The sequence below is a fragment of the Anomalospiza imberbis genome, chromosome 21, assembly GCF_031753505.1.
Source record: "Anomalospiza imberbis isolate Cuckoo-Finch-1a 21T00152 chromosome 21, ASM3175350v1, whole genome shotgun sequence".
Classification (NCBI taxonomy): Eukaryota; Metazoa; Chordata; class Aves; order Passeriformes; family Viduidae; genus Anomalospiza; species Anomalospiza imberbis.
In genome coordinates this window covers 10,989,840-11,003,973 of record NC_089701.1, presented here as the reverse complement: position 1 = coordinate 11,003,973, position 14,134 = coordinate 10,989,840, and the positions used below count along the sequence as shown (strand labels likewise).

Sequence of the window (14,134 nt, the reverse complement as noted above, 5' to 3'; positions counted from 1 at the left end):
AAGCAGGGAGAATCCCTGGGAAATTCTGAGCTGGTCCTGGGTGGCTGCAGGGATGAAGTCAGGGAGGATGCTCTTCCTCAAGATGTGACCATCTGCCAGAGTGGGAATGGGCATGTTCTTCCCAATCATGCTCCCAGGTAGCTCAGTTCCCTCCCTGCAGGAGATGGGGCTGGTCTCTCCCCCAGGTCCAGCCTGCCTTTCCCTCTCCCAGGCTTGAGCACTGCTTTCCTCTCTCCTGCCTCAGCCTTTTCCAAGGCACTTCCTTGGCACTTGGATACACTTCCTGCTGTTCCCACCCCAGACTCTGCCTGCTCCCATGTCAGGCCCCCCTCAAGTGGTGAATAACCTGGGGGGTCCCTTCCACTGTCAACAGGCCCAACCCGGAGCTGGGAAGGAGCAGCCAAACTGTGAGCATGGCCACCAGAGCAGCTGTGCTCCTCCAACGACTTTAATTCTCAGATACACGTGGATAAGCCCCTGGCACCGGGAGGCTGGGGCAGAGCAACCACTGGCTTCACCAGCTTTGCCATGCCAGGGAGGTGGGAGCACCTGGCACGGGGACAGTCCAGTAATAGTGGAGAACGGGCGAGTTCAACACGGAGGAAAATCAAGAGAGCCTGGAGCACGGCCGAGCATGGGGAGCCTGCTGCCACCACCCCGGTGCTGCATACAGCTGTGCCAGTTCTGGGCTGGCACCACAGACAGAGGAGTCAGTACCCTTCATCTGCCCAGGTGATCTCATAGTCAGGATACTCGGCCTTCAGCTTCTCTGTGGTCACAGCGTGGTCAGCTCGTCCAAAGCCCTGCACAAGAAAAGAGGATTCCCAAGGAGAGCTGGTGGTAACGTGCAGAGAAGCCCGGCAAATCCCCAGGGCAGCTCTGGCAAACCCCAGCAGCAGAGAGGCCACAGAGCCTGTGCCAGCCCTTCCTGACTCCAGCCGAGGCTGGTGTAGCACCAAGGCAAGAGGACAGTGCCACCCTGAAGCTGGGAAAACTGCATTCACTGTGGCCCAGGGACCACCACCCTGCCCTGGTCACAGCTGGTGCTGCAGCACAGCCCTGGGCTGGGATCAGCATCCAGGGACACACCATGACAGTGATGTCTCCAAGGGTGCCTCCAGTCACCCTTACAAGGCCCCTACAGCACCTGACACTCCTGCAGGAACGTCCCCAGCACACACAAAGCAGAGACAGGGTTCTTGTGCAGCCCAATTCCCCCTGGCAGCACCCAGCACTGGGTACAGCCACTGTGGGAACCCACGGGACCTCTGGGGACTCTGGGTGTGTGGCAGCCCCACAGGCAGGTGCTGGTGAGTTCATGGGGTGACCCTGCTTTGGCCAAGCACCGCTCTCCTGAAAGGGCTCTGCGAAGTCTCCCCTCCCTGGGGCACTCGGGAGAACGCCCAGGAGCCCCGGGAGCGCCGCCCCGCTCACCCCTTCCACCCCCGAGGGGATGCGACGCCAGCTCGGCCGCCGTCAGTGGAACCTACGGTGCGAAGGGAGGTGCCGCGTCCACGCGTGGGTCCCCCCCGCCTTCCGCTTACCACCGAGTACCCGTAGACGTGGATCTTCCTCTCTTCGGGGCGGTGGGACAGGCGGCCGCCGCCCAGGCACTCACAGCTCAGGCCGTGCCGCGCCAGCTCCTCCGCGGTGCGCTCCAACAAGTCGGCTGCAGGGAGGGAGCGGGGGTGGCGCGGAGACCCCCCCCGCCTCAGCCCCCGCCCCGTGACGGGCCTGACGCCCGGCAATCCCCCGCCCGTCCCCGGGGCCCGCAGCCGCTTCCCTCGGCACCCTGGGCCAGAGCCCCGCCCCGCACTCCCGACGCCCCTCACCGTGGTACTCGGCCCAGGCGTGGCCTCGCACGACGTCCTTGGCGGGCGCGCCGGCCCCGCGCACCCGCAGCAGCACGTACTTGAAGACACCATCGCCATCGATCTGCACGTCCGGCACCCGCGACAGCGCCGCGCCCGCCATCGCCGCCGCCCGCGCGCCGCGCCCGCCTCCTCCGCCAGCTCCCAACGAGCGCCCGGCCCCGGCCCGTGCTCCCGCCTCCTCCGCCCAGCGCCCAACGAGCGCCCGGCCCCGGCCCGTGCTCCCGCCTCCTCCGCCCAGCGCCCAACGAGCGCCCGGCCCCGGCCCGTGCTCCCGCCTCCTCCGCCCAGCGCCCAACGAGCGCCCGGCCCCGGCCCGTGCTCCCGCCTCCTCCGCCAGCGCCCAACGAGCGCCCGGCCCCGGCCCGTGCTCCCGCCTCCTCCGCCCAGCGCCCAACGAGCGCCCGGCCCCGGCCCGTGCTCCCGCCTCCTCCGCCCAGCGTCCAAACAGCGCTCGCGGAGCCCGGCCCGTGCTCCCGCCTCCTCCGCCCAGCGCCCAACGAGCGCCCGGCCCCGGCCCGTGCTCCCGCCTCCTCCGCCCAGCGTCCAAACAGCGCTCGCGGAGCCCGGCCCGCGCGCAGCCGGCGCGGGGTCCCGCCGGGCAGGGCTCTGCTGGAGGCCGGTGCCGGGATCGACAGCAGCGAGGGGGCCGGGCAGGGCGGCGCGGCCGTCCCGGGTGACAGGCCTCGGCCACGACCCCGGCTCTGCCTCCCCTTCCCTGATCCCCGTCACGGTCAGTCCTCACTGGCGACCACCCCCGACCCAGGTCAGACACCCCCCCGCCCGCCCCCCGCGGATCCCTCACCGCCGCCGTTCCCCCCCCACCCCCGGCAGCGTCCAGAGACCCCCCAGCCCTGCCCCGCTCTGTGCCCAGAGCCTGCGTGGGATCCCGGGGCCCCCCAGCACCTGACGCTCCCGCAGTAACACGCGCAGGCCGCACAGACACGGTGAGGACACGGTCCTGGTGCAGCCCAGTCCCAGGCGCTGGGTATGGCCGCTGTGGGACCCTCGGTGCTGAGGGAGCCCTGGGGCAGGCCCGAGGGGCTCTGGGTGTGCGACAGCCCGGTGGGCAGGGGTTGGGGAGTGTGGGGCGCCCCTGCTCTGGCCAAGCACTGCTCACCCGAGAGGGCTCTGCAGGGGTCGCCAGGCTCTGGGCTCCAGGGCAAACTTCGGGCTGTGCTCCCGTCAACCCCCCAGCACTGCCGGCTGCCCGCAGCCCCCTCCCCTTGGTGTTATAGCCGAGCGGGTTCTGACAGGACAGCACGTATCTACAGAGGGGGTGCCCCCCGCCCTGCGTTCACATGATGTCGTCCAGGAGGTTGGGGCTGGCCACCCAGTCGAGGGTGCGCGGCTCAGAGGCCGCCATAATCATGCACATGAACTGTTTGCCCGTCCTCTTGTCTATGGGGTAGATGGTGGTGGGGGTGAAGCGCTTGTTGCTCTCCACAAAGTCGCAGAGCTGCTCGTAAACAGCGGGGAACTCGTGCCGCAGGAAGACGCCACGGATGCGCAGCTCCCGCTGGATGTTGATGAAGCAGACCTCCCGTGCCTTCCGGCCCTCCTCCCCCTCCTTGTCGATGTCTGCTGTGCCGGGCGGTGGCGTCAGGATCAACGTTTCCATGTCCCGCTCCTTCTTCAAGATCTTTTTCTCGGGGCTGGAGGAGGCTAAGGCCACCTTGGCATATTTCCTGACCGTCGGCACCTGCATCTTCGGTGATGGCCTCTCTGGCACTTTCTGAGTGACGGCCACGGTTACATTCAGCAGGAAACATTCGTTGGGGTCGTACTGGTTGCCTGTCTCCCGCAGCTCCTGGGCATACTCCCCCAGGTTGTCCGAGTAGCTGTCCAGCTCCCGCAGGGACAGGTACGTGGGGGACATCAGCAGGCTCTCCAGCCCAAACTGGAGAAAGTTCTCAGCGGAGCCCGCATTGGGGAAGCCCAGGAAGAGGACGCCGCGGCCGCGGGAGAGGTATCCCACCTTGGCGATGCGCGAAAAAGCCTTGTGCACCTCGGTGTTCTCACGGCAGAACTGCAGGACGTGGCGGCAGACGCTGCCCACCCGCCCATAGACGCAGCTGGCCTTGTGCGTGTCCCAGTCCTCGCGCCGGCAGTGCCGGGAGCAGTAGTAGGTGTAGCAGCTGTGGCACGATTTGAAGTAGAGGCAGGCGTTGAACATGGTCTCCGTGCGCCGGCACTTGGCATTGGAGCACATCATCATGTCGTCCTCCTCAGCGCTCAGGTCGGGTGAGCAGTTCTCCGGTGACTTTTCGAAGGGGCCGGTGGCTAGTGGGCGGCGCGGGGTGCCAGCATGGGAGCTGGGGCCTGGCTGCTCCTTTGTGGGTCGGGGTCCCTCGGGCACGTTGGGAGGGACCCGCCTGCCCTCGCCCCGCCGGGGGGGCCCCGAGGCACTACTGCTCAGCAGCTGCTTGAGCTGCTCTGCGAGGCTGTCCCTGTCCCCAGCGCGGTGGCCCGGTGCCGGCTTGTAGTCAATGACAAGGTCGGTGATGAGTTCGTCCAGCTGCTCCAGGCTGCGCTGGCGCCCCGAGCTGCTCTCCCTGGGGCTGGGCTGTGGGGCACAGGGCACAGCGTAGGGCCTGCACTCCCGCCCCGCATCCAGCATATCCCAGCTGGCTGAGCGCCTCTCACTCCGGCCCAGCCCCTCGGCATGGATGTCGTTGTCGGTGATGGTGATCTCCGGCGTGACGTACCAGGAGCGGCCTGGGGCCCCGCGATTGCCGTCGGCGTGTACCCGCTCGAGGATGGAGCTCTCAGAGAGGGACAGGGCCGCGTAGCGCTTGGGCGAGCTCGACAAGTTGATCACCACAGGCTGCCGGCGCTCCTCGGGGGATAAGGCACGGTGCTGTTCATGGGCGAGCAGGTTCTCATAGCTGCGCCCACGCTGCATGGCCTCCTCCCTGCGTGCTGCTGGCGCCAGGATGTTATCCCAGGATTTGGAGTAGTGCTGGGTCTCCCAGCCCAGCCGTGGTGGAGTCACACCATAGCTAGTATGCCAGGAGGAGAACATGGCCTCACGCCCGGCCGGCTGTGGGGTGAAGCGGGACAGTTGCAGGCTCTGGTAGGGCAGCGTGGCCCGCTCGGGGCAGTACCAGTCCCCGAAGTGCAGGGGCTGTGCGCTGCGGGGTGGGGGGCACGTGCGAGACAGCACCTCCCGCTCCCGGTACTTCCCATAGTCCTCGGCATAGAGCAGCCGCGGGGAGGAGCCGAGCGCTGGGTATGTCCGAGCCTCCTCGGTGTAGAGGGTTTTCACAGGGGTCCCACGCGGGGCGTAGTAGCGGGGCTCATCCCCATAGAAGGTGCGGGCAGGTGCCTCCTGCACTGGGTAGCCTCGTGCCTCCTCCACGTACAATGTCCGGGGTGGCATCGTGTGAGCAGCAGCCTTGGCCGGGTCCTCGGTGTAGAAGGGCTGGGGCACGGCTTGGCGGCTGGGGTAGGGGTAGCTGGCATAGCCAGAACTGCGGAGGGGCATGGCAGGGCTGGGGCACCGCGCTGACTCCTCTGCGTAGAAGAACTTGGCCGGGACGCCGGGGGCTGAAAAGGTCATGCAGCCCCTGTCGGGGTACTCCCTGAATTCCCGTGAAGCTGGCACGGGCACTGTCTGGTATGCCAGTGCCCGGGGGTCTGCCTCGTAGTACTCACCGGGGTAGGGCAGCAGCAGAGGGTCCCCGCTGTAGGAGTCGCTGGGGGTGGGTGTGCGGGACGCGGACGCCTGCCGGCTCCCTGGCACAGTCAGGCTGCGGGCGGCCCCAGGGGTGCGGGGCCAGCGCGGCGGCTCCGGACGGTTCGGAGCTGCCCGCAGGCTCCGCGCTGTGTGCACCAGCACTGCCTCGTCCGGCTTGATGTCCACTCGGCACTTGACGTGGGGGCTGGCGCCCACCTTCGCCCCCGGCCCTTCCTCGTAGCAATTGCTGCCCAGGCAGAGCGGGGAGATGCGGCTGACGCTGCTCCGCTGTGGCTGCAGCTTGATGGGGTGAACCTCGTTGGCCAGCGCCCGCAGCGGCATCGAGCCCTCGCGGCGTGGCGAGGGATCAGTGTGAGAGGGCTCCCGTGCCACCCGCAGCACCTCCCGCCCACGCCGGGCTGGCGGCGGTGATGCTGCCACGGTGATGGGCACTGGGGTCAGGGTGGACTTCACCCGCGGGGCGCTCTTGGAGCGGGCTCGGCGCTTCGGCTCACTCCGCGGCGCGGGGGCTCTGCCGCTGTAAGGGTCTGACTTCGGTGGCGCCTGCCTGCCTGGCGGCCCCGGCGTGGGCTCGGGCATGCCAGGGCGCGGACAGGCACGCTCCATGGCCGAAGGGGTGCCCAGCTCTTCCAGCGACTCAATGAAGTCGAAACTCCTACAATGGCGCTTGTTGAAGGGCTGCGGCTCGCGGGACAGGGAGGAGGACATGGAGGCATCACATTGTGCTAGGGGCTGACAGACAACGGAATCCCCAGGGGCTGCTGTCGCCACCTTGATGTCTTGGTACACCGTGGACACCAGAATGTCAGGTGGGTCTGTTCGTGTCATCTTAAAAGCGACTCTTCTCCCACCAGTTCCCTGTCACACGGCCTCAGAGGACGGTAGCCCACCCTGCAAGAGAACACATGAGGTGCCTCAATCCTGGAATGACCTCGTATCAATCCTCACAGCTGCCTCAGAGCTGGGGATTGGCCATCTCTTCAGAAATGAAGGTTTGGGGTCATCCCAGCCTCCACTGCTGCTGTCGATAGTCAGTCATCTGGAGGAAGAAACTGGAAAAAGTCTCCAGATCCAGGTTGCAAATCACAGAGCAGCTGGCAGGACACGATGGGAGCAGCCAGGGTACTCTGCATACCAGCTCAGCACAGCAAGAAGAGAACACAGAGTACTGTGCCCTCTTCTTGGGCCACAGGGCACAGGGACTGTCTTGCAGAATCACATGAATTGGCAGCTCTGAGCAGCGTTGTGAGGGTCCAACACTGGGATTTTCCATGAGGAGTGTGTGTTCAGCCCTGGTGAGAACACCGGAGTGGTGAGGGATCTCCTGGGACTGTGTACCCATGTCCTAGCACCAGCACTGTAGGGAGAAACAGGGCCCAGGGACAGGCGCCATGAGCACACACCATGGTGGCTGGGAAGCCCCCACGGTCTGGGGCTCTGTAGGAGGCAGGAGCCACAACCCCTCCCTGTGGTGGCTGCACCCACTGTGGCCCACAAACACCTGTATGGGGTGGTCACAGTGCTGGCTACACAGTTGCATCACTCCCTGGGTCTTTCAGACGAGGGGTGGCAGAGGGGTGCTGTGGTGGGTGCCCCAATCGACATGTCAGCAGTGATTCCTGCATCACCACTCTGTGCCAGAGGGGCTGTGCTGGCTCAGAACCCACTGGCTTTGTCGTCTTCTGTGTCCCATGGCTGTGACACGTCCCCTGGGCTGGAAAGCGAGTGTGACGGTGGCTTCAGGTGCTGTGGGACATGGGGTCTGACACCCACTGTGTGCCAGCACCAAGCACCCCAGTGCTCTGGGACAATGCTGTTGGGTGGCCAGGGTGGGCAGAGTCCCCAGCCACAGTGTTGACACAGCTGTGTGACAATGAGGACATCAGCACAAGGTTCCCACAGTGCATGGTGGGGACAGAGGAAGGGGTCTGCCCACAGGACTAAGTGGGTTGTAGCACTGACCTTCCCCACTAGCCCTTCGAGAGCTGCCATGGGTTGCCACCAGCAATGGGAGGTGTGCACCTTCTCTGCCCACAACGGGGACCCCCCCAGCTGTCACCTCACCACGTCCTCTGAGCTTTGGGTGTTGTGGCCACCAAGGGTCTGGGTGCACTGGTTGACGCTGGCTGCTCTGTGTTGGACTAAAGATGGGTGGGCTCTTGGCTTTAAAGAGCAGCAGAGGACCACAGGGAGGATGTTTCTTGGAGAAAAAGAATTGACTTTATTAGCAAGAAGCATTGGCTATGCAGAGATGGGTAGGGGACTTGGGCTCCTCCTCATTACCTGCCCCAAAGCTGGGGGGGTGCAGATGTCAGAGCTGAGGTGACTCCAGTGGCCTTGGGATGTCTGTCCATGTGATGGGCTGGGGAGAGCAAGATGCCATGAGAAAGGAGACGGGGGTCCCAGTGCCTCCCTGCAAAGCTGGGAGGTCAGGTTTGCCCCTAAAAAGGTGGCCCAGTATTGGCTCTGTTGTGTTACAGTATGTGGGAGCTGGGCTGGATCTGGCAAGGCAGCATGCCACAGCAATGGTGACAGTGGGACTGGGAAGCCCATTCCTGTGGTATTGGGGTGGCTGGTAGGCAGGGAACTGTAGCCCAGGGTCCTACCTGGTCCAGCAGCAGCAGTGAGGGGGTGGGTGGGCTGAGGTGGCCGAGGGGCCTGTGGTGGCTCCATCCCAGGGCTGCAAAACAAACAAGGCATGTGAGGCTCCTGGGGCACCCCCATTGTGGTGGAGGTGTGGCTGCCGGGGCCATGGATGCCTTGTGAGCACATGGAGCACTCCCAAGAGACCCCTGCAACCACAGCCCTGCTGAACCAAAAAGAACTGTCACCCAGCAAGGCCACTGTGTGCATCCCTGTGCGCTGGGGATGTGGGTGCTGCATCCCACAGACACCAGTGTCTTCCACCCACCCAGCAGCACCCACTGCCGGTGGAACTGTGGGGTTGCCATGGTTTCTCCAAATTATTCCTCCTCTGCGAGGACAGCGTGGGTGAGGACAGCGTGGGTGCAGGAGGAGGCTTGCACGGGGAGCTGGGGCTCTGTGGCAGTGCAGGGAGAGCAGAGCCCTCATGCAGCTGCAAGAACCCCCTGCCTATTGAGGGGGGCAGAGCCGGGATGGCCCCCCAGTGCTGCCAGTGCCATTATGCTCACATGCCCACCAGCCTCTGACAACCGAATCTGCAGGGAGAGGGTTTTGCATCTCCCCTGCTCTCCAACCCCTGGTTGGTGGGCACCTGGTTGGTTGGATGCCCCCTTTGCCCCCAGCACTGCCCACTTTCAGCAGGCACCAGCCTCCCTACCCGAGGTGCCCACACAGTGTCACCCCGTGGATGTGACACCTGCCGACAGTGCTTGCAGAGCAGCTGGTGGCCACGGAGTGGATGGGAGCTGCCCTCCGTGGGGTCCTGCCCTTGCTCCTGGCACAGGCCCACGCACTGCTTGTGCTATGCTGCCCCTGAGCACTGGGCTCCGGCAGCACAAGGGGCTGGGCCGGGGGCTACCCCGCTGCCAGAGGGGCCCATGGAGGATGCCAGGAACTGGGTCGCTGTCTGCATGTGCCATGTGTGGGTTGTAGGGGGTGGGCTGCAGACCCCCCACCACCGCAACCCACACTGCCCACACACTGCAGTACCCTGCCTGCCCCATAACCACGGCGGGCACTGCACACTGCCCCCACTTCCGGGGCACTGCCCACACACTGCCTGTCCCTGCACATGGCAAGGGCTGCTGCCTGCCCATCCTGTTCTTGGTGCCTTGCCGGGGCACTGTCCCGTGCACCCTGCCTGCACACTGCCCATCCTTGCCCGCACACTGGCTGGGCACTGCTGCCCATCCTGCCTGCTTGCTGCCCACACAGCTGATCAGGCAGGAGTGCTGCAGTGGATACGGTGCCTGCACGCTGCCTGCACATGCAGTGTGCTGAGCACGCTGCACTGCCCCCCCCTGCCACAGCAGCCCCAGCACACACTGCGCTGCACCGGGCCCACTGCACACACGGCCCCGCGGGCATGGCCAGCAGCCCCAGCGCTGCCCGCAGCACTGCCCCGGCCCTGCCCCAGCCCTGCTCCGGCATTGCCCCAGCCCTGCTCCGGCACTGCCCCAGCCCTGCCCCAGCCCTGCTCCGGCGTTGCCCCAGCCCTGCCCCAGCCCTGCCCCAGCCCTGCTCCGGCATTGCCCCAGCCCTGCTCCGGCACTGCCCCAGCCCTGCCCCAGCCCTGCTCCGGCATTGCCCCAGCCCTGCCCCAGCCCTGCTCCGGCGTTGCCCCAGCACTGTCCCGAGTACTACCCTGAGCGCACCAGCAGCCCCTGCATCGGGACAGGCAGCCAACGACAGCGTCCTACTTCAAACACTGCTCGAGCAGATGATGCTGGAGGTCCCACCAGCAGCTGCCGTGGGGGCAGTGTCTGTGCCCGCTGTGCACAGCCAGCCCTGCTGCACAAGGGCCTGTGCACCGTGTGTGTGTCAGCAGGACACCGATGGCCGCTGCTGCCTGGGCACTTCCTGCACCGGGAGCTGGCAGCCGACACGGTCTGTGGTGAGGGAGCCCACTGTCCACCCTGTCCCTGCTTCGTATGGGTGGCAAATAGACACTCCCCCCCGTGCCAGCCCCAGGATACACACATGGTGCCCTATGCCCCTGTGGCAGTTGCCCACCCTACACATCAGAGAGCCCCTCCACGCTGTGCTCCCCAGCCCCGTGTCTCAGCCTCTCTGCCCCTGGCACTGCCACATCACCCCCAGTCCCTGTCCCAAGCCCACCAGGCACAGATGGCTGCCAAACCCGAACCCAGCATATACCCCCGGAGGAGTCATCCTGCCGGGGGGAGCAGCACCTCCGGCCCAGGAGTGTCGCCCTGGTGCCGGCATCCAGGTTGAGGTGAGCAGCACCCCAGGGTGAAGGGGACGGCCTGATCCCTGGCTCCTCTAGTCCCTCAGCGTGGGGGGAGCACCCGCAAACGGGCCGGGGAGGCAGGGGAGCCAGAGGCAATCCGGGAGCGTGAGTTGTGGGGTCGGGACTGGGTGGACGGTGCATGGGCGGCCCCCGGTAGGGGCAGGACTGTCCCAGGCGTTGCTGCAGACGCCGGGGCGGTGGCCCCGGCCACCCCCACCTCGCTGCGTACCGGCACCCGGCGGCACCGGGCCCGCTGGGCCGCGCAGGGAGCTGAGCTGGGCAACGGGGGGAGGGGTGAAATGGCCCCGCTCGAGCGCTGCGGTGGGATGGGACGGAGACGAGGATGGGGTTGGGGCTGGGAGATGAGGATAGGTATAGGGATGGGATGGGGATAGGGCACACGGGAGTATGGAGAACCCCGAAATACCGGTGCGATGGGGTGAGATGACTCGGCTCGGGAGCACGGGATGGGGATGGCCCCGGTGAGGCTGGAGGAATGGAGTGAGCACGGATAGATGGGGACGGGTATGTAGGGCACGGGACGATGGTGTGGGGAACCTGGGGGTTGGGATGCCCCGGGAGGATCTTCGGGGAATAGGATGGGGATGTGGTACACGGTGAGGGGCAAAGGGGGAAGATGAGATATGATGCGAGGCGATGGTCGAGGGGGAACCCGCGAGGGGCTGGCCCGGTCGGGGGCCCCCGGGGGTACAGCAAACCCCAGCCCCCTGCCCGGGACCCCCTTACCTGCTCTGCGCCAGCCGCTCTGGCGGCTCCCGCCGCATCCCCCAGCCGCCGTCGCCGCCGCCGCCGCCGCGCTAGGCTGGGGCTGCCACCGCCCAGGGGACCATGGCCCGGCTCCACCCGATCCAGCAAGGCACGGCACGGCACGGCTCGGCTCGGCCCAACGCTCTGCCGCTGCTTGTTTTCCCATAAATACGGCAGGCGGAGTTACCGGCGGGGCCGGCACTGGGACCGGAGCCTCCCCCGGCACCGCCCCCAGACCGGTCCTCATCCCCATCATCCCCATCATCCCCATCATCCCCATCATCCCCATCCCCATCCATCTCCACTCCCTCGCCCGGCTCCGCTCGGCCCCGGTTCCCGGCCCCACTCCCGCCTCTCTTCCCCCTAAACCTCCGGGCAGGGTCTGGGGGTCCCCGCTGCCATCCCTCAGGGGGTGTCCCCGCACCGTGGGTGTGAGTGTCCGCGGGACCGCCGGTGCCCGCGGGGCACCGCGGCTCAGCCCCACACCGTGTACAGAGACCCCACGGCCCCCGCAGGCACCTGCCCTTGCAACGACAGCCCCGCAGGCCTGTCCTGCCTGACCTTGCCCCATCATCGTAGCCCTGCGCGGCCGGGGCTCACTGGGCAGCGAAATCCCCTGCTAAGCTCCTCCATGGAATGGCTTCGTTTTCCCCGAGCCTCCGGGGCTGTCGCTGCCTGTGGTGGCTGGAGCCCACAGGGATGCTCAGTGATGGCGACGGGTGAAAGATGCACAGAACAGCTCCCGGCACACTCAGGCCCCAGCATCTCCAGCACAGCACATCCCCTGAGTCACAGCTGTGCCTTAGTTTCCCCCTGTCACTTCCTTGAGCAGCCCTCCACTGCCCACAGTTCCGGGGGCAGCCCCAGCACCTGTGGGTGCCCTGGCAAGGGGCCATGGCTGTGGCCCTAGGACCCACCAGTACCTGCCATGGCTCCAAGCCCTGATCCAAGGCTGCTTCTCTCCATGTGTTTCTGCATGGCAGTGCACCCTGGGATTTGCTTGATTCAAAATCCCTGTAGCCAAGACCCTTTTCTTCTTCCACTGCAGCTCCAGGAACAGCCTTCCACTGTCTCTGGTGCCTGCACCAGGCAGAGCAGTGCTGGCGGGCCTGTGGTGGGCTGGCACTGCTGTGATTCCTGCCGGAATGCTCTTGGGAGCAGTGGGCATTGCTGAGCCCACTGGGACCACAGCGGTATGTGCCCTGGGGGCCAGGCTGAGCACCAGGAACTCATTGCACTGACGAATGGCCCAGGAGCTGGAGGAGGAGCTGGGAGCAGGGTGAGCCTGTCCCTGCCAAGAGACCCCCGGGACCGCCGCACCATGTTCAGACGGGCCACTCATCCCCCTTCCCTCGCCCCCCACGCACTCCCCGGCACTTCCATATTCCTCTCTGCAGGACACAGGACTCCGGCTGCTGGTCCAGCCGCTCCCGCTGCCGCCGGCTTCCTGCCTCCGCGGTCCCCGCCGTGCTGCTCCATCTGTTCCCGCCTGATGCCAGCCCCACGCCAGCCAGCCCCGAGCACCGCCGATGTGGCCGCTGATGCACGCCGGAGCAACGGGCAGGCTCCACATCGCCCGTGGGTTCAATCACCCGAGCGATGCAAGACCCCCATCCCTGTGGAATGCAGAGTCCCGGCATGGAGGAGTATGCTGCCCTTAGGGCATCCCCTACTGTGCCACCCTCTGTCCGTGCAGCTGTGGCCCTGGGTGACACCTGCATGGATTGAGGTCACCTGTCCGGAGCTCTGGGCTTTGGAGTGGCCACAGGTCCGAAATCAGGGAACAAACGGCTTGGACCATGTCCCCCACGCCCCAGGGAAGGGATTAGTAGGACCATCTGCTCCCCGTGTGAGGCTTCTATTCCAGGCTGGAAGGTGCTTAGGGATCCAAATGGACCGCGGGCACGTCTCCACGTACCGGAGATGACAGCGCCATGTCATGTGCTCAGGGCAATGGGGCTCTGGACACTGCCTTTCCTTCCTGCTCCTCCTCCTGCTCCTCCTCCTCCTCCTGCTCCTCCTCCTCTTCCTCGAGCCAGTGGCAGCCTGTGGCAGAGGAGAAGGTCCCCCAGAGGGCTGCAGTCGTGCTGGCTGCTCAGGGCTGTCACCTGCCCCGAGCACGGGGCCGTGCTGCTGCTTTGGGCTGTGACACCCTGGGTTCCCAGTCTGCGGCACTCATGCAGGGGAGGCAACCCCAGCCCCACAGGAACTGAGAAGGGGTGGGTGGCAGGGCTGGGGGGCTGCCCCTGGCCTTGTGAACACCACCTACAGGGGTGGCAGCCCCTCAGATGGAGGGGATCCCCTTGGCACAGCCATGTGGGCAGCAGGACTCAGCAGGTTGGGATGGGAGTGTCCCCTATCCCTGTGTGGAGGACAGAGGTATTGGGCCCCTGCCATGGCTCTGTGGGTCCAGGCTTGTCCCTGGCTGAGCTGCCGGGGCCTCTGTTGTGCCACAAGAACATGTGAGTAGCCAGAGGGATCCCACAAGCCTGACTCTTGCAATCCTACAAGGAAAAGGCCAGCCTGGTGCTTGTCCTTAGGTAGGATCAGCTCCTGTCCCTGTGTCCAGGCTGCCCCACTGTGACTTGCTGTGAAGGCCAGGAGCTGCCAAGCTGGGCCAGTGTGGAGACAAATCCCCCTTTCTGTGGGGCCTTTGTTTCCTCGGTGCAGAGTCCTCCCCCAGACCCCACGGGGAGCAGAGCCACAATGTTCACTGTGTCCCTGTGACTCAGTTTCCCCACCTGCCCCTGACAGTGTGTACCTGGCCAAGGTGTCTGCAGGTGACAGATTTAGTTCTGCTGGGCCCCATCCAAAGGGGAAACGGAGGCACAGAGGAACAACATGTCCAAAGGTCACCCTGGAGGTCTGTTGTGACTCTGGACACTTGGTGAGACCCAAAGC

The 14,134-nt window shown here is 65.8% G+C and overlaps 2 protein-coding genes across 2 annotated transcripts; both read right to left on the bottom strand.

Moving 5' to 3' along the window:
* Positions 1 to 412: 412 nt before the first annotated feature.
* Positions 413 to 2,003, bottom strand: PHPT1 (phosphohistidine phosphatase 1). Its single transcript, XM_068211719.1, has 3 exons — positions 1,833 to 2,003; positions 1,545 to 1,669; positions 413 to 803 (listed from the first exon to the last, which is right to left on the bottom strand). Exons 1-3 carry the CDS (start codon positions 1,972 to 1,974, stop codon positions 711 to 713), a joined length of 360 nt encoding a protein of 119 aa, XP_068067820.1. The 5' UTR covers positions 1,975 to 2,003; the 3' UTR covers positions 413 to 710.
* A 698-nt stretch (positions 2,004 to 2,701) lies between these two features.
* AJM1 (apical junction component 1 homolog) lies at positions 2,702 to 11,270 on the bottom strand. The gene is made up of 3 exons (XM_068211668.1): positions 11,213 to 11,270; positions 8,178 to 8,251; positions 2,702 to 6,462 (listed from the first exon to the last, which is right to left on the bottom strand). Exon 3 carries the CDS (start codon positions 6,397 to 6,399, stop codon positions 3,169 to 3,171), a length of 3,231 nt encoding a protein of 1,076 aa, XP_068067769.1. The 5' UTR covers positions 6,400 to 6,462; positions 8,178 to 8,251; positions 11,213 to 11,270; the 3' UTR covers positions 2,702 to 3,168.
* Positions 11,271 to 14,134: the final 2,864 nt, after the last annotated feature.